Source organism: Bos grunniens, chromosome 5, assembly GCF_055505025.1.
Source record: "Bos grunniens cultivar Pamir isolate PY7600 chromosome 5, Bosgru_T2T1.0, whole genome shotgun sequence".
In the NCBI taxonomy this organism is placed as follows: Eukaryota; Metazoa; Chordata; class Mammalia; order Artiodactyla; family Bovidae; genus Bos; species Bos grunniens.
In genome coordinates, this window is record NC_141169.1 from 76,612,464 (window position 1) to 76,636,793 (window position 24,330).

At 50.7% G+C, this 24,330-nt stretch overlaps 1 protein-coding gene across 5 annotated transcripts; it reads right to left on the reverse strand.

Moving 5' to 3' along the window:
* Window positions 1-9,619: 9,619 nt before the first annotated feature.
* LOC147372464 (interleukin-2 receptor subunit beta-like) lies at window positions 9,620-23,412 on the reverse strand. 5 transcript variants are annotated; one of them, XM_086404020.1, is made up of 8 exons: window positions 23,256-23,411; window positions 20,967-21,087; window positions 20,418-20,634; window positions 19,496-19,598; window positions 18,818-18,923; window positions 16,993-17,141; window positions 15,539-15,704; window positions 9,620-9,814 (listed from the first exon to the last, which is right to left on the reverse strand). In XM_086404020.1, the coding sequence occupies exons 1-8, from the start codon at window positions 23,280-23,282 to the stop codon at window positions 9,768-9,770; spliced, it is 936 nt and encodes a 311-aa protein (XP_086260146.1). In that variant the 5' UTR covers window positions 23,283-23,411; the 3' UTR covers window positions 9,620-9,767. The 5 variants fall into 5 exon arrangements, with proteins under 5 accessions (XP_086260146.1, XP_086260143.1, XP_086260145.1 ...); XM_086404017.1 differs by lacking the exon at window positions 9,620-9,814 and adding an exon at window positions 12,616-13,292 and having other exon boundaries at window positions 23,256-23,412; XM_086404019.1 differs by lacking the exons at window positions 9,620-9,814; window positions 23,256-23,411 and adding exons at window positions 12,617-13,292; window positions 21,307-21,393.
* Between the last annotated feature and the right edge of the window lie 918 nt (window positions 23,413-24,330).

Consider the following 24,330-nt stretch of genomic DNA (forward strand, 5'->3'; position numbering starts at 1 on the left):
TTGGCTCTCATGGACAGAGCCATGGCTCCTGCCCAGGGACCCCACTTTCACAGGAGCTGTGGGGCATGTGTATTTGGGCTCTTCTGGTTCCTGTGTCCTTTCTGACCATGACATTTCCACCCATCACAGGGCTGCCTCTTCTGGAGATGCCAGACCCTGTGCCCACCTCAGCCGTGGCCTCTACCAAATGCTCCCTCCCCCTTCCTCTGTGCTCCAGCTCCCAGGTAACTTCAGGGCCTCATAGCAGCCTTCAGACTTCTGCACCATCTTCTCCCCAGGGACCCTCTGCTGACTCCACATTGCAACCCAGGTCCACCCTGGGACCCTGTCATCACCCTGACTTGTGGCACCCCAGACCCCCTTGCGGCCACCACCCCTTCCACTCTGCAACAATGTCCCAGTTTGCACTGAGTCCAGCTGTGTCTGTCAAAAGAGAATTGAAGAGCGTTACAGGACCCTAAAGTAAGAGAGCAAGTTTATTTCTTTTTCACAAAAAAGCCATCCAGGGACTTCCCAGGTGGTCCAGTGGTTGAGGGTCTTCTGATCAATGTGGGGGACATGATCAGGGAACTAAAGATTCCACATGCCACGGAGCAACTAAGCCCATGTGCTGCAACTACTGAGCCCACGTGCCACAACTAAGACCCAACACAGACAAATAAAATAAACAATTTTTAAAAAGTCGTCAGAGGGAGGCTGTTGAGGGCTGGTGGAGGGGCCATATGATGACATCAGAATCCTCAGTTCACGCCGTTTTGCTACTGGGGCATCCCCAATACCTTTCTTCTACCTCGTGGGCCAAGAAACCAATTCAAGCTCCATCCATCACATATGCATTCCTGCAGTTGGACAGTTGGAGGAAGAAGCAAAGAAGGATATCCTCTGCCAGGTAAGGATCTTTCCCCAAAGTTGCACTAGACACTTCTAATGTACATCCCATTGGCTATAACTGAGTCACATGACCATTTGTTCGCATTCCACCATGAGTGGCCTGGTTCATCAGCCATTCCAGCACCAGCCCTGAGCAACTCATGTCTCATGCAAATCATGACATTCACATAGAAAGTCATTCCCTGTTCCTGTTCCTCACCAGCACGGCTCTAGGGGAAGCAGCTGTCCTGCTCAGCCTGAGGCAGTTTCCAGAACACAGGACTTTCAATGCTAAAACTAGGACAGAACTGGTCACCCCCATTGCCAGCCCACTCTTCCAAACTAACTCAATTGGCTGATTTAAAATTGATTCTTCCCGGAACCGACACCCAAGCCTAATCAGATCCAAGACACACATCACTTGCTTATTTTGGGTCATGACTTTCCATTCAGGTGTCTACATTAGGAGTTGCCTGAGAAGAGGGATCATGTTTGATTCACCCAGATTGTCCCAGAGCCTCAAAAATGACCTGACACACAGAGGTGTCAATCTGCAGGGAAGGAAGGAAAAAAAGGAAAAGGAAAAGAACTGAGTGCTGGGAGCCACCACGGGAGATCCCACCTATGACAAAGGTCATGCGGAAGAGACCTGACAGGCAAAGGCAGATCAGCCCTCGAGGGACCCCCTGAATCTGCTCGAGCATCTACCCCAAAACCAGAATCTGTCTGTCTTACTATTTTGTGCCTTTCACCAACTCTTCTGACATTAACAGGGGGCTATCCCCGACCACCTTTCTCTGGAAAAAATCAGCTTAGGGCTTTAGTTAGTAAGTCTCCTGAACATGAAAGGAATATTTCTATTTTAACCCCTCTGATGGCATTCTAGCTTGTCTGACAGGTTTATCCATACTCTTGCAATTAACACACATGATTGTTCACAACTCCCCAACCTTGAAAGGCATGGGAAGCCAAAACATTCTAAAAGTCCTAATGAGCATAGAGCCCTTTAAGGGATGAAAAATTATTAGAATAGATAGTACTGGTAAAGGGCTTCATTACTGGGCCAATGCTTGCTGCCAAGTTCCCATATCCCTTATCCACTGTGCACCTGGGAGTACAATGGTTAACGTAACTGGAATGTAAGAAAAACAAGTAGCAGCCTTGGAATTAACCACATCAGATCTTTGAGCTAATTGGTTCTTTCTTTGTTGTGACCCACTGCACCTTTGCTCCATGAGAATGTAACTCTGTTTAGTACTTTCTGAGGCTGGGAGAAATAAAGAAGAAACACTTTAAGGGAAAACAAGTTTTCTGGCTGATCAGCCTTTATCAGTAAAGGGTCATAAAATATCTACAGGCCTCCAAGGCCAGAAGATAATGCACACAACATTGTTTATGCGAAAGGCATGCAGAAAAAATCCTGGTTCTGATAAAGACAAAACAGGTGTACTGTTTGGGCTGACTCTGTATGACTTTGTATCTTTCATTTCCCTCTATGTATAAGTCAAGGTATAAAAGTTCCTTTTGAAAATAAAGTTATGGGCCTCGCTCACCGAAGCTTGGTCTCCCCGTGTCATTCTTTTTTTCCTTTTCCCTCCTTTTCTCTCTCTGTTCTTCTTTCAGGATGACTCCTTGGAACACAGGAGCTTTATTGGCTTTCTGTGTTTATCAAGGAAGATCAAGCCCTGCTCTCCGCTTTGCTATCCTTATCGCCTAGGCCGTCATCCTAAGGGTATCCCTGGATCCTGCTGGGGCTGGACCCCAGCAACTGAGGTTTCCAAATCTCTAATGCCCTAAAGGACCAAGAAGTGGCAGATTAGAAACAACACAGAGAATATCAGTATTTGAAGCTTCAAAAGGTTTGCCAGGGCTTCCCCGGTGGCTTGGTGGTAAAACGTCCACTCGCCAGTGAACACCGAGTCAGTCCCTGGTCTGGGCAGACCCCACGTGCTGCAGAGCAACTAAGCCCGTGTGCCACTGCTGTCAAGCCTGTGCTCCAGAGCCCGGGAGCCACAACTACTGAAGCCTGAGCTCCTCAGCAAGAGAAATCACTGCAGTGAGAAACCTACGCAGCACAACTAGAGAAAAGCCCATGCAGCAACAAGGACCCAGCAAGGCCAAAAACAAACAAATAAAATTCATTTTTTTTTTTAAAGGAAGAGACAGTTGTCTACTCCTGATGTGGAACAAACCCCAGGATGTGCCAGTGGGTGAAAACAAGCCAAGTTCAGTTCAAAGTGTGCAGTGGAAGGGTGTAACTGCATGAGCGTGTGACTGTGAGAGGACACGTACCAGGGTGTGGGTGTGTGTGTTTGTGAGGGGGTGTGTGTGGGGGGGAGTGCGTAGGTGTGAGTGCCTATGGGTGTAGGGTGAGTCTGTGTGTGAGAGGGTGTGCATGTGTGAGGGGGAGTGGGGTGTGTGCTTGTTGTGTGTTGTGAGAATGTGTGTGCAAGTGAGTGCGTGCTGTGTGCGTGTGTCTGTGACCTGGCAGGTACAGGCACCGGGTTGTTCTGGAACTAATTCTTTGGGACTGGATTTACCTCAGGGAGGGAGCTGGGAGACCCAAGAAGCAGTGGAGGGTGGGGAATATTTCCTGAATAACCTTTGGTACCTTTTGAACTTTGCTTCATGGGAACATAATACCTATTTAAGAAAATAAATAAAATAGGAATCAAAATTAAACTCTAAAAGCATGGGACCCTTGGAGGGGGCTGGGGTTCTCCTCAAGGATCACCAGACACCAGACCTCCTCCTGCTGTTGCTGCTGCTAAGTCACTTCAGTCATGTCTGACTCTATGTGACCCCATAGACAGCAGCCCACCGGGCTCCCCCATCCCTGGGATTCTCCAGGCAAGAACACTGGAGTGGGTTGCCATTTCCTTCTCCAATGCAGAAAAGTGAAAAGTGAAAGTGAAGTCGCTCAGTCGTATCCGACTCTTAGCGACCCCATGGACTGCAGCCTACCAGGCTCCTCTGTCCATGCGGTTTTCCAGGCAAGAGTACTGGAGTGGGGTGCCATTGCCTTCTCCGAGACCTCCTACTACTCCTGTTTAATTCCAACCTCTACAGAGGAACGCTGGGGTCACCTCCCTGTGCTGATGGAAGGGAAGCGTTTTGTCCACAGTCACACCAGCTCCTCACCCCTGTCTCCTGACTGCCAGGCCAGAGTCCTGCTGCCAGAGTCCAGACTGCCAGACAGGTCCCCTGCTATGAGGACCCTTTGACAGCTCCCACAATGGTTTCCCCCCCTTTCCCGTGAGAAACAGGTAGAAAAAAGATCTTTTCACTTGCTCTTATTCTTAAGTAGGTTTCACCAAGATCTGTGATCTTTCTCAGAAGACAATCTAGGTGTTGCAGCGAGGAAAGAGGACGTGTGATGTTTGCAAAGTGTCTGTGAGAAGTTCCTCTCTATCTAGAGGTTATGTTGCTTGCTTTTCTTTTCTGGGTGTTTTTATTAAGGAATGGCAAAACATTTAAATGTCCCTTTGCTTAGATTGTCCCTAGCTGTCAGTATTGTCTACAGCGTCTGCTTGGAGGAAAGCAGTAAACAGGGTCAGAAGCTCACCCAGCTCTGGAATGATGGCCCCAGTGCAACCTGGCCACAGGGGTGGGAACCGTAGATGGCTGCCTCCACCCAGAGAACGGGAACCCTGAACTCCTCTGAGCAGTGAAAATGCCTGCTTCAGGCTGTAGGGAGGGGCAAGGTGAGGCACATCTGGCTACCACCTGGCCCAGGATCATACAGAGAGACTGTGAAAGCTTCCCCTGGCCCTTGATTCTTGGCATCCTGGTATGTGGGTCTCATTGCCACCTCAAGGATCTAAATAAGGTGGGACTGAGAGAAGAGAGGCAACCATATTTTGGCAGATTCTGAAACAACTATGATGAGAGTATAGAAAAGACCCTGAGTCTCCTTCAGAACAAAGGGGCTGAACTGAGCCAGATGAGGGGGAGCTCTGGGCAAGTGCAAAGCCTCGAAAGGTGTTGGGCCAGCATCGAGAATTCATGGAGGAGGGCCCCTCTGGGTGACACTCTGGGAAGCATGCTGGTTGGGGGACGTCCTGTCCTTATTCCCCCACACCTGCAGCTCGAAGCTTTGCCAGCTGTGTGCTCCTACAGGGGCTCCACCAAGTTTAAAACAGGCTTCTCTTGACATCATTCTACCCACTCAGGTTCACAGGCCCACTTGAGGGCCACCTCAGCTGTACTGTAGAGATATCAGGGATCAAGTAGAGTTTTCGGACAGTCGGCAATTCACTAAAATACATCCAACTCCCTCAGTCTCCCAACATCAAAGACTTTTCTTTGGGTGAGGGAGGTGGCCTCGTCTCCTCCTCCCTGTGGGTTTGGGTGGGGGACCCCAACTCAGATGCCACAGGGGCCAGACAGGAACCCCCGCTTGAGGCTGGCAGGAGGGGACCATGGCAAACTGGGGTCTCCATTGCTGTGGGAGATGGCAGATGGGAACAATGGCTCAATACTGCCAGGAAATTCTCAATTTTCATAAAAAGCAGAAAATTGAGAATTATTTTTTTAAACGTGAAATTCTCTTACTTAAAATAATGGTCATTTATTTTAACTTCAACCCACAGCAAGACACCCACCACCAGGCCGGCCCAGAGAGAACACACTGCCGGCCACGAGGTGTGAGGAAGCCGACTTTAGGAGGGAGAGGTGGGGCTGAGGGCTGACAAGGACCCTCTGTTGGGGATGTTTCTTCTTAGGTACTGGCCGGATATTTATTTTTCATCGTGGTCACACTGCAGCTTTGCAAACCTTTCCTGTGTTTGTGGTGTTTACCTCTTTAGGAGCCTTGGGTCCCAAGCAACAAGCTCAAGCTTTACTTTCCCAGTCTCCCTTGCAGCGGGGGCAGCGAGCACGTGATTGGGCTCACCCATTCAGGAGTGTCTGCTGCAGACCTTCCTCGGGATGGGAGCCAGGGATGCAGGTTAGGAGGCAGAGAACTCCAGGAGGCTGGAGAAGGTGACAACAGAGCCTTTCAGCAACTGTACCCCTCCAAGCCTGGTTTATAGAGATTCTCGAGCTGCAGAAGATCCTGAACCAAACGCTTTTCTAACGAAAGTGGCCAGGTGGGGCTCTTTGGTTTGCATTTGAGATTCCTGACTGACACAGGTGCTTTGAAGCCGGGCAGGGTGGACAATCGCTTAACATGCAGATTAAGACTTGAAATCATGTTTAATTACTAGCTCCCCACCCCATCCCGGGACTTGGTGGCTCAGACAGTAAAGAATCCACCTGCAATGCGGGAGACCCAGGTTTCATCCCTGGGTTAGTAAGATCCCCTGGAGAAGGCAATGGCAACCCACTCCAGTATTTTTACCTGGGAAATTTCATGGATAGAGGAACCTGGTGGGCTACAGTCCATGGGGTTGCAAAGAGTTGGAAACCACTGAGGGGCTAACACACACACACACACACACCATCCCACTCTTCATGTAGAGCTGACCAGCTAGGGTGATGGCAAAGTGGGAACCAAGTGAGAGGGCACAAGAGGAATGTGTCTGTGTGGGGTTTTCTCTCTGCCGCAGCCCTTGGAATAAAATCTGTGTTGTAATGCAGATCTGATGGCCAGGCATGAGCACTAGCTCTTGAGGGCAAAACAGGGGGGGTTAAGACAAAAACCTGCCTTGTGTTCTCCAGTTGTAGGTGACTCTAAAGAGGCAGTCACGGCTGGATGTCCTCCTAGCCGATTCCATGATTGAATGCCCGGGAGGCCCATGAACACTTAGTGGGCTGGCTGACATTGAATCTCTCTCACTGACTGGTTTCCACTTTGGGTGCTGGTTAATAAAGAGACAGCCTGCCGGAGGCCCCCATGTTTGGTGGGTGGCTGGTTTCGCTTTCAGGATGAGTTAGACTCAGCCCGTTGTGAATCCTCCCACTGCACAGAGTCACAAACCCACCCTGACTTGTCTGAACCAGATCAGCGCATGCTCTGTTTACCAATTCCTCCTTCCCTGGGGAGGGCCTGCACCCCCTCATCCCTACCTGGAGGGAGTTTCTACCACGTGCCAGGGGTTCTGGGCAGGGCCAGGGCATGTGTGAGGGTGGCAGGGAGCCTCCAGCACTGGCTGACCCCCTCCCACCTTCACACGCCTCTCACACTCTGCCCAGCAGTCAAACCACCAACACCCCCACCCAACACCGGGCTGGAGTTAACACATGTATCTTCTCTATGATTCTACTTCATTTCAGTCCTGTCCCTCCTGCCAGGCCAGGGTGCCTTTCAGGGGTCACAGGCTGGGAATCTAGGGACCTGGGTTTGAGTTCCAGGAGCACCCCCAACCCCTGAGTCACATGTCCTCCCCACGGTAATCACCATTCTGGGGCTGCAGACCACAGGAACAGGCTGTGGCTAACTTGGGCGTTACAGAAATGAAAAGATCTGGAGTGGTTCCCAAGACCAAGACCTCAGGGGAGCAGATTCCAGACCATCTTCAGGGACCTGGCTGCCTCTTGCCTTCAAGGCACCAAACTCCAGCTGTTTCCTGGCCTCATTCCACTCCTCTTCAAACAGTACCATTGGCTATGATGAGGTCAAATGGCTACCCCTTGGCTGGAGAGGTTGGATGGGGTACTTTGATTGACAGCTTGATCAAGATGTCTTCTAGGGCAGAAGGTTAATCTCCAAAGAGAAATGAGTGATGTTACCAGAAACAGGGTGCCAGATGATGCTGAATAAGCAAGAACCAAAAGGGTCAGACCACTCCTCTTTGGGCCCAGCCTCCCAGCCCTACAAGGACAGGATCAGGTCAGATGGATTCTTCCAGGAAAGGCATCCTCTGATTGGAGGAATCCAAACTGGGCACCTTGCTTCCCTGCTGGGGTGGGGTGCAGAAGGGTGTGGGGGGAGCCACAGGGTGGTGGGAGAGGCTCTTCTCAGACCTCAGAGGGGGCTCCTGGCATGAGGGTGCATTGCACACCCACCCTGAAGCCTCCCTATTTAAGAGAGAACCAGGCAGAGTCAATGCAGCTGCCTGAGTGGGAAGGAGGGATGCTTACCTCCTCCCCCACATGGGGCTTAAACCAGTGACCTTGCTCTCATGGGCCCCAGGGAGCTTATGAGCTAACTTGAAAGCAGCAAAGGATGAAGGGCCCCAGGCTGCATCAGCCCATCTCAGGGCAAGGCCGGAGGAACACTGTGACTAGCTCGTTCCTTGGGGCCTGGAGCCGGGAAATAACCTAAACTGGAACTCGGTCAGCAACCGGCTGTACCCGCCAGGAGGCCCTCGCCTGCTCCTGACTGAGGAAGGTGATTTGTATACCCACGTTTCATGGGTCACCACATGGCACCTCTGGAAACAACCCTATTAGGTAGAAAACAAAGACCGTGGGATGAGGGAGCAAAGGGAGGGGCAGGTCTCGAAGGCAGAGCTGAGTCAGATGCTCAGCCATCCAGGCCCCCAACACAGAGTTATCTGTCCACAACCTCTTGGCTCTCCCATCCCCCAACCTCCACCTCTGCAGAAGCACCCAGGAAGCCCAGCCTCACCACCACTGTCCAAGCCAGGACTCAAGGACCAACCAGGTCTGGCCAGTGCACCAGAACCCAGGTGGGGTGGGGGAGCCTGGGCAGAGCAAGGAAGGGACCAAGGGGCACTTCCATCGAGAGGATGTGGCCGAGGGCTTTGGGCCTGTGGTTCCAGCCAGAGCGCTGCTGGCCCCTGGCTGAAGTCACCTGTGCCCTTCCCGCAGGAAGCAGGGGGCGGCAGGAGCGGAGGGGGCAGGGGAAGCTGCGAGGTGTGTGGTTTAGACTGTGAAGTGCATACCAGGGTGAGCCCGGACACTAGAGTGAGTGGGCCTGGTGAGCTGCTTCTGCTGCCAGGCCCTCTTCCTGTGTCTCTCTTCTCAGCTCTGTCCTGAAACCTGCCCACTAACACCTGTCCCTCCTCAGCGCCCCCAGCATAGACCACCAAGAAGGTTCAGAACAGCCCACCTCAGACAGCAGAGGCGCCAGCATCACCAAGGCTCCAGAGAGCAGAGCACCGCGAAGGTGCACTGAAAGAGGCCAGAAAGTCCTCAAAGCCTTCTCTGAGGCACCAGGTGCCAGTGCTGACAACACTGGCCTGTCCTTACCATGCTCCAGGCCCTGTTCCTAGTTTATGGGTGTTAATTCCTGAATAGGCCAAGTGTGGGTTGAGGTCCAACGCACCAGCATCCCCAGGTGTTTGTCAGAAACGCGGTATCTCAGGCCCCACCCCAGACTGAATCTGAATCTGCATCTTAACCAGGTTCCCGGGTGATTTCTGCACACACGGAAATTTGAGAAGCATCATATTAGTTCATTCAACCCTGATAACAGCACTTGGTACCTCAGACAGTAAAGAAAGTGCCTGCAATGCAGGAGAAACAGGTTCAATCCCTGGGCTGGAAAAATCCCCTGGAGAAGGGAATGGCTACCCACTCCAGTATTCTTGCCTAGAGAATTCCATGGACAGAGGAGTCTGGTGGTATATAGTCCATGGGGTCACAAAAAGTCAGACACGACTGAGCAACTAACACTTTCAGGTAGGTATTCTTATGATCCTCTTTTACAGATGGGGAAACTAAGGCACAGGTTAAACAGCTTGCCCACGGCCACACAGCGGGGTTAGTGCCAGGGCTGGGACTTGAACCCAGGCCATCTGGCTCCAGAGGACACACTGCTCACTGCTGGGAGGCCACTGCCTTAGGAATGAGAGGACCGTGGGTATTCCAGTCACTGCTGGCCATTCGGCACCTGTTCTACCTGTGCTGCCCTACCTTCCAGAACCCACTCCAGCCTTCCCACTATTTTTCTGCCCTCTGAATCATGGTTTTCTCAGGCATAGAAGGTAAGAACCCACCAACTGCACGGACCATTCGTCAAGCATGTGTCATCCTGGGAGTTATGACCTTTACAAAAGATGCTCAGGATTCAAGTCTGCCGCCGGGAGTCCAGGGCCTAATAGAAGAGACAGAAGACAGGAATGGTCACATGGGTGAATAAAACTTTATCTGGAGGTGTTCAGACACTCCCTGCGTGGCTGCCTCTTTAAGGCAGACTGCAGGGAGGAGGAAACTTTGAGCCAGACCTTGAAGGCTGAAATATCTAACACAGGACAAGGGTCAGAGGCCAGCTTGAGTGAAGGGGCAGAGGGGGGTGTAGATACAGGTGTAAAGCGGCCTGTGTGGCTGAAGTAGGTGCATGGAGCTTAGCTTAAAGCATCCCCCCATCCAACCCTCAACTGATGCCCAGCTCCCTTCCACAGAATCTCACCCAGAGTGCCCAGACTCCCTTGAATGCCCCCCTGTGATGAGGAGACCACTCCTTCCTATAGCAGGAAGCCCAGGCTATCTCTGGCGTGCCCACAGATGGGTTCATTCTAGCCAGCACACCTGTGTACAGGTAGATGTCCTTCAAGCACACCTGAGTTATGCATATCCAGCCAGTCCTGCTGCTACCTGGGGAATAAGAGATGCCTAAATGCCCAAGACATCTGCTGTACTAGACAGGCTCCCACCTCTAGAGCCTTGAAGTCCTGGCTCCGTGGGATACCCCACCAGAGTATTGGCCCGCACAGGAAAGGGGCCCTTAGCATCTGGACTCCACCCTGCTTGGAAGAACCCTGAGCTGGCATGTCCACGCACACAGTAGGGAGCCTCTCTGGATGGTGCTCTTTGCTGAGGGCACTGAGCATGCACATGTAATAAACACAGCCTGCTTGTCCTGGGCTGAAGTGACGGTGACAGGAGGTCCCCCTACAATGCCATTTCACACCCATTGCAGCCACAGGACCTCCCTCCACCATGACTAACACTAGACATGAGGACACCCAGGGCTCCCTTGTAATTGGGATCTGAGCTCAGGTCGGCGACACTAGAGTTGAGTTCTGAGCACCTACACAAGATTCTTTCCCTCCTTCCCCTCATTGCCCACCTCCTCCACACTTGCCTCAGTACTTTGCACACAAAGGGCACTGAGTAACTGCTTTAGAACATTTGAGTTAAGGGACTTCCCTGATGGCTCAGCGGTTAAGAACCTGCCCGGCCATGAAGGAGATGGCCACACACCATCCCACATGCCAGAAGCCCACATACGGCATGGGCCACAAGGAAAGATCCCACGTGAGGCAGCAAAGATCCTGCATGCTGCAACTAAGACCCTACAGAAGTGAAATAATAAATGAATATTAAAAAAAACACAAAAACACAGAGTTATGGGCCCAGAAGTTTCCACCAGGGGGCGATGCGTGCCGCTCCCCAGCCTCCACATTGGAGGCAGCTGAGACGAAGGCAAGGAGAGTGGCCCAGTGTGGACAGTGGCTGTTTCTGCCCTGAACAGGGCAGGTGCCCACAGGACAAGACAGGGAAGCAAGCAGGGCCCGTCAATTCCAGGCAGGCAGCATGAGTGGAACCCAAGGAAAGAGAAAGCCAAGAGAATGACCCACGAGGGATCTTGGAGACTCTCAGATCTATCCTGCCCCTGTAAAGATGATAAGCCTGGGCCCAGAGAGGGGCAGATGTCAGCCTTAGGTCACACAGAAGGGTGGAGGTTTAAACCCTGCCCTCCAGCCTCACAGAACCCTTCATCCCACTTAACCACCAGATACAGAGAAGGAAGCTTAACTCAATGGATCCCTCGCCTTCCTCCAGTTGGTACAGATCAGAAATGGGTTCCTGAGACAGCCCCAGGCCCCAGCCCTCTGCTCCTCCTGCATCTCTTTCCCAAACACCCTCACCTCCAACCCTAACTACCCAAGGATTCACAGTCCTGAAGCTCTTGCTCTGACTCACCTCCTCAGCCCTCCATCTCCCTTGTTCTGCTCATCTGGCCATCATTCTGTCCCCCAAGTACCACTGCCAAGCCTTTGGCATCAGCTGCTGTCCTCTTAGAATGAAAATCAGATAACGTCCTGTCCTTGCTTGAACCCCCGCCCAACAAAGGCTTCCCGCTGCCCTTATGATATAACCTCACCTGCTCACCCTGCAAGTCTCAGCCCTGCCGCCCCTGCCCCTGCCTCCCTGTCAGGCCCCGGAGGGCTCTAAGCTCAAACCTGCCGGACCCTCACCATGCTCCCTCTGAACTCCTACTACAGTCTTCCCAGACCAGCCTCACCCCATCTAAAGCCAATATGTGCCTGTTAAGTCCTGGCACCCACCTGTCTCCCCAGACAACTCTCTCTCATTTGTAATTGGTTGGACATTGGGGAAGGATTTGCTTGGGATCTGTCCTCCTGGCTGGACTGTCGCTCCTCAAGATCACAGGTCAAGTCCATGAAGTCCCACGGCTTCTCTGGCAAGTAAAGCCCTTTGTGATTCAGGGAAGGTGCTCAGATTGTAATTGTTGAAAGAACTGATGGATGGAGGTGATAGCTTACAGTGAGCAGTCTTGGATTCGTGATCTCCGAAGGAAAGGATTTCACTTCAGGACCGAAGACGTGGCTCCAGTCATTCAGAGCTTTGCAAAAGTTTCATTACAGTGAAAAAGAGATAGAGAAAGCTTCTGACATAGACATCAGAAGGAGGCAGGGAGCACCCCACTCACTAGTTGGGATGGGGTTTTATATACTTTATCAATTGGTTAGTAACAGTAGACTAAAAGAATGTTTCAAGGTTTTAAAAGTCTTACTAGACCCACTCCCATAACATACATTTTCAGTTCAGTTTAGTTCAGTCACTCAGTCGTGTCCAACTCTTTGCGACCCCATGAATGGCAGCATGCCAGGCCTCCCTGTCCATCACCAACTCCTGGAGTTCACTCAAACTCACATCCATTGAGTCAGTGATGCCATCCAGCCATCTCATCCTCTGTCATCCACTTTTCCCTCTGCCCCCAATCCCTCCCAGCACCAGAGTCTTTTCCAATGAGTCAGCTCTTCACATGAGGTGGCCAAAGTACTGGAGTTTCAGCTTTAGCATCATTCCTTCCAAAGAAATCCCAGGGCTGATCTCCTTTAGAATGGACTGGTTGGATCTCCTTGCAGTCCAAGGGACTCTCAAGAGTCTTCTCCAACACCACAGTTCAAAAGCATCAATTCTTTGGCGCTCAGCCTTCTTCACAGTCCAACTCTCACATCCATACATGACCACAGGAAAAACCGTAGCCTTGACTAGACGGACCTTTGTCGGCAAAGTAATGTCTCTGCTTTTCAATAAGTTATGTAGGTTGGACACAACTTTCCTTCCAAGGAGTAAGCGTCTTTTAATTTCATGGCTGCAGTCACCATCTGCAGTGATTTTGGAGCCCCCAAAAATAAAGTCTGACACAGTTTCCACTGTTTCCCCATCTATTTCCCATGAAGTGATGGGACCGGATGCCATGATCTTCGTTTTCTGAATGTTGCGCTTTAAGCCAACTTTTTCACTCTCCACTTTCACTTTCATCAAGAGGCTTTTTAGTTCCTCTTCACTTTCTGCCATAAGGGTGGTGTCATCTAGAGCTTAAAGAAAAACATACCCTTCAGCAAGATGAGCTGTTTTGTTGTGTAGTCATTGCTGCTGCTGCTGCTAAGTCACTTCAGTCATGTCCAACTCTTCGCGACCCCATGGACTGCAGCCTACCAGGCTCCTCCATCCATGGGATTTTCCAGGCAAGAGTACTGGAGTGGGGTGCCCTTAGCTCTGGGCTTAAATAAAGTTAGTATTAAGCAATATTTTTAATTGGTTTTAATTTAGTTGTTATGATTGTTTCCATAACAACTCAGACCTTAAGAAAAAAGTCTTATGTAACTAAGATGAAGGAATGTAGAAAAAAGCATTTGTCCCTTTCTCCTCCTTGAGGGCCCCAGACTCCTTATCAACCTACCTAAGAATAGCTCTCTGAGGGATGGATGGATGAGGGATGTTGTTATTCAGTCGCTAAATCATACCTGACTCTTTGCAATCCCATGGACTGCAACACACCAAGCTTCCCTGTCCTTCACTGTCTTCTGGAGTTTGCTCAAATTCATGTCAATTGAGTCGGTGATGCTATCCAACCTTCTCATCCTTTGCCGCCCACTTGTCCTCCTGCCCTCAATCTTCCCCAGCATCAGGGTCCTTACCAATGAGTTAGCTCTTTGCATTAGGTAGCCAAAGTATTGGAGCTTCAGCATCAGTCCTTCCAATGACTATTGAGGGTTGATTTCCTTTAGGATGACTGGTTTTGATCTCCTTGCATCCCAAGGAACTCTCAAGAGTCTTCTCCTGAACCACAGTCTCAAAGCATCAATTCTTTGGCACTGAGCCTTCTTTATGGTCCAACTCTCACATCTGCACATGACCACTGGTAAAACCATAGTTTTGACCATATGAACCTTTGTTGGCAAAGTAATGTCTCTGCTTTTTAATACACTGTCTAGATTTGTCATATCTTTTCTTCCAAGGACCAAGTGTCTTAATTTCATGGATGCAGTCACCACCCACAGTGATTTTGGAGCCCAAGAAAATAAAATCTGTCACTGCTTCCACTTTTCCCCCTTCTATTTACCATGAAGTGATGGGACTGGATGCCATGATCTTAAATTTTTTGAACATTGAATTTAAAGTGAACTTTTTCACTGGAGGATGGAGGGATAGATGGATGGATTGAGACAAGGATGAAGGATGAAATGAAGGAAGGTCTTGACATTGGGTTGAGAAAGGGTCTATTCATCCATTTATTAATCTAACAGTGATTTACTGAGTACCTACTGGCAGCATGTGCTGGGCACTCTGGGTGTTACAGAATGCATGAGACTTGAAATCTGTCTAACCCAAGGAAACATCTCTTAGTATGGGAGTAGGGCAAATATGCAAATAATAACAACAAAGGGAGGCTGTCAGTACAATAACCATTGGGTTAAATTTTCAGAATAGTCCTAATATCAAATGATAACAGTAAATACTATGTTTGATTCTAAATCCTTCAAGGTTTTATCTAAATAAAGTAACAATGCAGGGAAAAACAATCATTTTTCAGACTATATAAGCAGTTTTGTCTTTAGAAAATGTGGTCGTATTAAGTATAAAATGCATACAGTAGGCCAGTTCAAATAAAACATATGCAGAGAGAAAAAAAACAGATCCTTACTTGACTGAGCCTAGAAGGGAAGACCTTTTAGATACCTTCTAAACCTTCTATATATGCCCTTAACCTTCTAAAATTCTAGACTTGCACTCATTCAATCAACAAATTTTTATTGAGTACCTACTATGTAGCAGCTCTCTTCTAGGTTCCTGGACTATAACAGTATAGAGCTTACAGTCTGGTGGGAGTGGGGGTCAGGGGAGACAATAGCAGTGGGTGGGCAGACAGTAAATGCAAGAGCCAAGTAAATTCCATAAGGAGGGGCTTCCCTTGTGGCTCAGAGGTAAAGAATCCACTTGCAAATTCAGGAGACACAGGTTCAGTCTCTGGTCCTATAAGATCCCATATGTCTCAGAGCAACTAAAAGAAATCAAAAGTTTGAGGTTTCAGGGTGGAGAGAGTGGAAAGAATCTCACTGGCCTCACACTAACTCACAAGCCCACTGGCAAGTTCCACTCCCTCTCTGAATCCCTGTTCCCATCTGTAAAACATGCCCACGTTACCACCCTGCAGGTCACATCCAGTGAGTTAATGATGGTCAAAGGGCGCCATACCCACACTCCAATGCTGCCCCAGCAGCTGCCCCCAGTCCCTGCCTCCTGCCCAGGCTGCATCCCCACCTCCGCTCCCCATCAGTACCTGCAGGGACTGTCCTGAAGGCCAGGGGCTGGCTCCAGTGGCTCCAAACCTCGTGGCTGCCTAGCCGGGGCTTGGCCCGCACCTGAAGCTCATATTCCATGCCTGGAGCGAGATTCTCCAGGGAGATCCATTGCTGGTTCTGCCTGAGGGTCAGTAGCCGGGCGTCCTGGGGCAGAGACAGGGCTGTCAGACCAGAGGGGTCTGCACTGCCCCCTCACTTCCTGTGGCAGGGCTGGCTGAGAGTATGAGCAAAGCAGTGCCTTCCTTTATCCCTTCCAGCCATCCACCCTGCACTGTCCCCCCTCCTACAGAAAGGCTCCCCAACTAGCCACTTGCAGGGGCCCCAGGAATCAGGGTCTTCCTGAACTCCTCCCCCTCTCTCAACTCCAGTATCCAAAGCCATCTGTCAATCAGCTGGCTCCACCTCCAGAACCTATTCTGGACCCTTCCCTCTTCCCTCCACTCCTTCCTCCTGCAGGTCTGAGCTCCTACGACCTCTGAGCCCCGTCCAAGGTCTCCCTCCTTCCCTGCGCCCCGCACCCCTGTGCTCTGCAGCAGTCTCTTCTCCACTCAGCCATAAAGAGGGGTTTCCCATAGACTTCTACCTGCTTGGAGTCACCCTTTTTGTTTTTTTTCCAGCACTCCAGACACATAGGCCGTGTCTTGCCTGTGCAATGGTTCTTTCCTCTGCCTGGAAGACCCTCCCCAGATCCTCAAAGGCTCAACTCCTGCCTAAGCCCCAGATCTCGGAAAGCCCTGGTCACGTGAGTCTGAAGGAGCCTGGCCCAGGCCTTCTGAACTGTGTTATCACAATGAAATTTCATGAGAGTATGTAAAAACAGCGCAGAGTCTGTTCCTATCCCCCATGTGAGTTTCCTCAGAGGCAGCTTGTCAGACTCTCCCTCCATTCTTGCCCCAGCATTCAGCACACAGTAGGTACTCAGGGAATGTTTGTTGACTGAGTGAGCGAATAAAGGAATGGGTAAGTGAATGAGTGGTGGTTCTACAGTAAATAATTTGCTGCATGCAGGATACCTGGGTTGAATCCTTGGGTCAGGAAGATTGCTGGAGAAGGGAATGGCAACGTTCTCCAGTATTCCTACCTTGAAAGTATCGGACACATCTGAGTGACTAACACACGGTGAATGAGTAAGCGATCAACCCCCATGGACGTGGACCACACTGGATTTGAAGAGGGAAGAGTGGCTGCCCAAGGCCTCTGTAATCTTCAGAGTGGGAGTCACCTGCCTCTTGGCTTTGTAAATCTTGCCTTGAATATGATGCCAGCTGGACCCTTGGGGTGTCAGGGGACCCCAGAGGGGGGTGGTGGGGGGCAGTTCCAAGGAGCAGGAGGGGTTGATTAGGGGCTTCTGTGGCTTTGCTGAGATGAAGGATGGACAGGGTAACCAGGACAGGGAGGAGTCAGGGCAGGTGCGACGGAGCCAGGCACTCACCTCCCAGCTGTGGTCGGCGTACCTTAACCGGGCCTCAAACTCCACGTCGTTTTGGATGTAGTGGGATACCTGGGAGACGGTCCAGGTTATGTTGCACCTATGGGTCTCTATGCGGACGACCTGGAGTGAGTGGGGTGGAATCAGACGAACTGGAGACAGGAGAGAGACAAAGGCAGAGAGAACAAGCTTGGGGGATGCCACATGCCGAGCTCCCACCTCCACCTTTGTACCTGCTGTTCCTCCCTCCTGGTGCTCTCTTTTCCCAGGGATCGGCATGTCCCTGCTCAAATATCACCATTCAGAGACGCTTACCCCAACCACCCACCACTCTCTGTCCCTGTCGCTTGTTTCATTTTTCTCCCTAGTACTTATCATCATCTGATATATTAAATATCTACTTCTGATTTGTTATTCGTTTTCTGTCTGCCCCACCAGACTGAGCTCTCTGAGGGGGCAAGGACTTGATCTCTGGAGTATCCTTGGTGCCTGGAACATTACCCAGCAAGTGGTGGGCACTTGATTAGATATCTGCAGAATGAATGAGTCAAGGCAGTCTTTCTCTGCACTCAGATTTGATCAGAGATTTACCTGAATCATCTCATTTATTTAATTTAATTCTACTTCATCACTCTTATATGATTATAAGATTGTATGATTCTGAAGTTCAATTGATCTTAATTATTATACTTCTGAGACTCTGTAGAACTCCACAAATAATAATTAGCAAATGTTTATTGAGCAAGTGCTAAACAATTTCTGTATCTTGGCTTATAGACTCCTACAGCAACCATGCTTTTGGTGTTGTTTAGTTGCTAAGTTGTGTCCGACTCTTTTCGACCCCATGGACGGTAGCCCACCAGGCTCCTCTGTCAGTGGAATGTCCCAGGCAAGAAAACTGAAGTGGATTGCCATTTCCTTCTTTGGGGACTTTCCTGACCCAAGGGTTGAACCTGCATCTGCTGCATTGCGGGTGGATTCTTTATCGCTGCACCACCACATAAGCCCTACAGCAACCACAGGCAGCAGGTAACTGGTTATCCCCACTTTACAGATGAGGAAACTGAGGCTCAGACATATTAAATGGCCTGCCAGTTAGATTACACTCACTAATGCAGGATTGCATTTAGAACCCTGGATCTCACTCTGTGCTCCCATCTCTTCCCGAGAGATGACCTCCAAGCTTGGAGAGGGAGGGGGATAGGCTGGAGGTGGGGGAGGGCATTCAGTCGTTCAACAAACTTTCAGCCCAGCACCACCCAGATCAGCCCTGATGCTGAGTATTCAGAACAGAGATGTAAGGATGGCAGAAGCTCTGCCCTCAGGGAAACTCAGCCCAATGAGGGAGACAGACCCATTATCAGGCAGCAAAGACCCAGGAAGTAAACACCCTGAAAGAGAAGGTACCAGGGGCTCCAAGAGTCTGGGAAGGCCTCCTGGAGGAGGTGACTCCTCACTGAACTTGATGGGAGAGTGGCAATTTTCGGGGTGACAAGAGCCTTCCAAGCAGGCTGAGGCTGCTTGGTGTGCAAGTGTTTAGAGGCATGGAAGGGCAAGTTGAGCCTGGAGAGCTGGTCCTTGGTGTGACAGGAATATAAGCCACAAGAGGAGGCATGCTGGAGAAGGAAGCCAGGCCAAGTGACCTTGAACACTAGGGTAAGGGTCCGGGACTTCAGCCCAAGTTCAAGGGGCAGTGAGTTGGAAGCTGATAGGGGTGTGGAAGCTGATGGGGAGAGACTAGTGCTGGGTGATCCCAAAGGGGAAGACAGGGAAGGAAGTGCCCACCCTTCCCACCCCACACCAGCTCCACCCTGGAGGCCTCACTCACTGTAATCAAAGGGCTTGATATCCTGGGTCATCATCCTCCTCCACTTCCCGCCTTCAGAGCACATCACCGTCAATTTCATGATGTCCACTATGGTCAGTTTCTGAGCCTGCAAGGGAAGGAGGCTGGGGATGTAATTGCCAGTAGCTGGTATGGGGACGGAGAGGCTGCTGGGATGTGGATGGCAGGGGAAACCACGGCTGTAATAAGCTGGACCCTCTCCCTGAGATCCTCCATCTAAGGCATGGCTCCGACTCTTTATGAAAAGGGTCAGAAAGTTGATAATTTTGACGCTGCAGGTCATATGATCTCTGTCACAACTATTCAACGTTGCCATTGTTGCTGTCCTGCAAAAGCAGCCTAAAAAAACAAGAGAGCAAATGGGTGTGGCTGTGTGCCAATAAAACTTAATTTATAAAAGCAGAGAAGCAGAGCTTTTAATTTAATTTTAATTTATAGGAGCAGAGCTGAGCAGCCGACACCTCATGAACCTCGGATCCCTCCGCGCCTGGGTCAGTCATCTGCTCTCCCTGGATGCTGCCTCCTTCCTCCTGCCTCCCCAGCCTAGGAAGCCCACTCTGCCGCAGCCCTGACCACTGGGTGTGCTGGGACCTCCACCAGAAAGATGCTCCTCTGCACCTCCCCCCGCCCCGGCTGCCCCTCCCAGCTCTGGCTACTCACTTCTGGAGAATGTCCCAGGACCAGGTTGCATGCCCAGGATCCTGGCCTCACTGGCTGCAGCTCACAGGTGTGGTTCCACTGTTTTGTAGGAAAAAGCAGCTCTCTTTGAAGAAAAAGAGGGACCCCCTCAGAGCTGGCCTCAGGAGGGTGCCCATGCAGCATTACTGTCCTAAGCCTGGGTTTTATGCCAACCCCACCTGCCCTGCTTCCCTTTGTGAGCATCTCTCCCTTCCTCCTCATCTCAGTCAAGCCCCAGGGCAGCTAAAGTGATCCAGAAACAAATCTGTTGAGGGCACATGGCCCTTTCCACCTAAAGCCCTCCAAATTCTCCCCATAGGGTGCACACAATCCTTGACAGGCCCTCCAGAGCTCCTTAGAATCACCACCCACCTGGGAGCCAAGGTCAAAGCCGCCCTGCTGGCTGCTACCAGCAGGATGTTTGGATCAGTGACCCTTCACTGGTTCCTTCCCAGCCGGCAAGTTCGTTCCCCCAGCCTCTCCCCAGTCCCCTGTCCCCACAGCTGCCCTAGGCATCTCACAAAATCCCAGGTTACTCAAAAACTTTGGGGAACCCCATTTGGTCCTCCTTGCCTCTAACATCGAGTCCATCCTCAGCATATCAGGCGAGCAGCCCAGTGTCCCCAAACTACCTAGTCTGGCTCATGCCCAGCCCTGCTACTGCAGCCTGGATTGCACACCCCACCTCCACTCAGGCTCCAGGATCCTAAATATCTGACCCCCTCAGTTCTTCCAGACTCCTGTGACACCAGCAGTCTGTGTGTCTTATTAGTCCAAAATTCTCAAAGTGCAGAGTTCTTGGAGTCTGAGAGCTGTTAGTAAGATTTCAAGAGTCCAGAAGTCAGGATGACAAGATCTCAGCACCCTGCAATTCTGTATATTTGCCCGTCAACCCCACACGCACCTCTGAGGCTGACGGCTGTGCAAGCAGCAGGTGGTGGCCTGCAGGCCCTCATCATGGTTCCAGATGCAGGAGACGTTGGCTCTCGAGTTATAGAAGCATGTGATGTTGGAAGCATATGCCGTGAAGATGCGGCGTGTGGGGCTGGCTGTAGGGCACTCATGGCCTTCAAGGGTTCCCCTGCCACTCCTGTTCCTACCAGGTGAGGAGATGCTCAGTCCTGGTGGGCAGAGAAAGGGTTAGTGGGTCCGCTTCAGAGAGGACAAAACTGAGTCCCACAGCCCACAAGGACCCCCAGACTGGTCGACGCAGGGCAGGGACAAGAAGACACTGTCTTCCTGGGATTCGGAGAGGCCTGTGGGTACAATGTAGACAGGATGGTTGAAGGAAAAGGTAGATACCCTGTCTCTGGTCCCATTGGCCCCTTCCCCCACCTTCTGCCCCTGCTGATGGGGCTTCTGCCAAGAACCAGGGGTCTCAGAACAAGTTCTAGAAAGGCCTCAGCCTCCCTCCTGAGGGAAAGCCCAGCTCTCCAGATACCAGGGTCCTCACCATTCACTGCTGTAGATGTCTGAGGGATGGCCAGCAGCAAGAGGAGGATGAGCAGGGACAGACAGCAGGACAGAGCCGGAGCCGCCATCACATCCACGGGTGGGGGCTGGGGAAGGGAGCCCTGGATGGAGGAAGAAGGGGAGAGAGCACGAGTGAGCAGCCAGCCACCTCCTCCCCCACTCAAGAGATAGGCTGGGCTCTGCCCTCCCGAGGTGCACCCATCGGCTCCCCACCATGCCAGCCTCAGGGCCTTTGCACCTGCTGGTTCTGAAATCATTTACCTCAGTTGGAACTCAAACCCACGTGACCAGGACTTGAACCCAGTCAAAATCCACAGTACCTGTGTTCAGGCCCTAATGAAGCTCAGTTCTTGATGTCTCAAGAATGAGTGTAGGCCATCTCAGAAGGCGAGTGCAGACAGGAAGTGTGATGTGGTTAGTTTTTATGGACTGAGTAATTTCATATGTAAATGAGTGGGAGGATTATTCCAACCATTTTTGGGAAGGAGGTTTCCAGGAACTGGGCCACAGCCCACTCCTTGGTCTTTTGTCTCTGGGTATGTCATTTAGCTTCTGATTGAAGATCAAGGTTTCAGTTCAGTTCAGTCACTCAGTCGTGTCTGACTCTTTGTGGCCCCATGAATCGCAGCACGCCAGGCCTCTCTGTCCATCACCAACTCCCAGAGTTCACTCAAACTCACGTCCATCGAGTCAGTGATGCTATCCAGCCATCTCATCCTCTGTCGTCCCCTTCTCCTCCTGCCCCCAATCCCTCCCAGCATCAGAGTCTTTTCCAATGATTCAACTCTTTGCATGATGTGGCCAAAGTACTGGGGTTTCAGCTTCAGCATCAGTCCTTCTAAAGAACACCCAGGACTGATCTCCTTTAGAATGGACTGGTTGGATCTCTTTGCAGTCCAAGGGACTCTCAAGAGTTGTCTCCAATACCACAGTTCAAAAGCATCAATTCTTCGGCGCTCAGGTTTCTTCACAGTCCAACTCTCACATCCATACATGACTACTGGAAAAACCATAGCCTTGACTAGATGGACCTTTGTTGGCAAAGTAATGTCTCTGCTTTTGAATATGCCATCTAGGTTGGTCATAACTTTCCTTCCAAGGAGTAAGCGTCTTTTAATTTCATGGCTGCAGTCACCATCTGCAGTGATTTTGGAGCCCCAAAAAATAAAGTCTGACACTATTTCCATTGTTTCCCCATCTATTTTCCATGAAGTGATGGGACCAGATGCCATGATCTGAGTTTTCTGAATGTTGAGCTTTAAGCCAACTTTTTCACTCTCCACTTTCACTTTCATCAAGAGGCTTTTGAATTCCTCTTCACTTTCTGCCACAAGGGTGGTGTCGTCTGCATATCTGAGGTTATTGATATTTCTCCCGGCAAGGTCTAATCAAGTCCATTTATCTACCATCTTGGACGCATTTGATTCTAATCAGTTTATGTTGTGCCCTTGGGCTATGTCAAAGTTGTGCTCTGACCCTTTCCCTCCTATTATAGTCCCTCTGCCCCACACATGCTCTTTCCTTTCCTTTGGGAATTCAGGGACTCATGTTGTCATTGCTGAAAGGACTCTCTGAGTGGGCCCAACCCTTATTGAAAAGTTGGGGAAAATAAGGCCCAGAAGGAGGGAAGACCTGCTTACATCCACATAGAGAGGCCAGCACAGAGATGGAATTAGAGCTCACAGACTCAGGTTAGATCCCTGGGTCAGGAAGATCCCCTGGAGAAGGAAATGGCAACCCAAATCAATATTTTTGCTTGGAAAATTCCACGGACAGAGGAACCTGGCGGGTTACAGTCCGTTGCGTTGCAAATAGTTGGCCATGACTGAGTGACTGAACACATCCTCTCTACCTGGCTGCTCACTCACCCACACCAAAACCATTTGTTAAGATGTTTTGAAACCATTAACCTCAGGTTAGGACAATGGCACCCCAATCCAGTACTCTTGCCTGGAAAATCCCATGGACGGAGGAGCCTGGTGGGCTGCAGTCCATGGGGTCACTAAGAGTCAGACACGACTGAGCGACTTCACTTTCACTTCTCACTTTCATGCATTGGAGAAGGAAATGGCAACCCACTCCAGTGTTCTTGCCTGGAGAATCCCAGGGACGGGGGAGCCTGGTGGGCTGCCGTCTATGGGGTCGCACAGAGTCGGACACAACTGAAGTGATTTAGCAGCAGGACTTGAACCCATGTGGCCAGGACTGGAACCCAGCCAAAACCCAGGTTGGGACTTGAACCCACAATCTTTTAATTAGAATCACTCACCTGATGTCTGGACTTACTGAGGCTCATGTTCTTTGTGTCTCGTCACAGAAAGAATTCAGTGAGAGACAAAGGGATAGGTATGAAGGGGATTTATTCAGACTCAGAGAGAAGCACACTCCACAGACAGGGTATGGGCCACTGTGAAGTGGCAGTGAAATGTGGCCTGGTTAGTTTTTATAGACTGGGTTATTTCATATGCTAATGAGTGGGAGGATTATTCCAACTATTTTGGGGAAAGGGTGGAGATTTCCAGGAATTGGGCCACCACCTTGCTCTTTTGACAGTGCCTTGGAACTGCCAGGGGTCTCTTGTTATGTCATTTAGCTTGCTGATTGAGGATTAAGGTCTAATCAAAGTCCACTTGTCTGCCATCTTGGACCCATTTGATTCTTAATCAAATGTGCTTATGTTGTGTCCTTGGGCTAAGTCATGCTTTCAAAAACTGTGCCCTGCCCTTTCCCTCCTGTTACAGTTCCTCTATGCCAGGCTCTATTTCAAACCTTTAACCATGGCGATCAGGCTATCTACTGGAGATACACTCAGTATTCCCATTTTCAGAAGAGAAATTGAGGTGCAGAGAGGTGAAGCAAATTACCCAAGATCACACAGCTGATAAGAAGCAGCTGTGGAATCTGAGCCAAGGCACACTGCCTAGAGCCCAGTAAACTGTGCTGATCATCTTGTAACAAAACCTCATAGCAATTCTTGAGTAAGGGGTGGAGTGGGGGAATGGGGACTAAGCCCTCACGCTCTGCCAGGGTTTCATGTGCACCAGCTCATCTAATCTGCCAGCAGCAGGGGCTGGAAGCATGTATTGTCTCATTACTCAGATGAGGAGACCAAGGCTCTAAGCCATGAACCCACCCAGTGTCATATTGCAGAAGAAACAGAGCTGGGATTCCACCCCAGGGCTGCACCAAGAGGCCCGTTCCCTCCCATTATTCTGTCCCACCCAGATCCTGTCCCAGAAGTAAGGCCCACAGCTTCCCCTCCTGAACCTCACTGGCCCACCAGAAGGCATCTGGCCTGAGTGTGGAGCAGGGCCCAGAAAGGTACCTAGTTGCTCCTCCTTGCC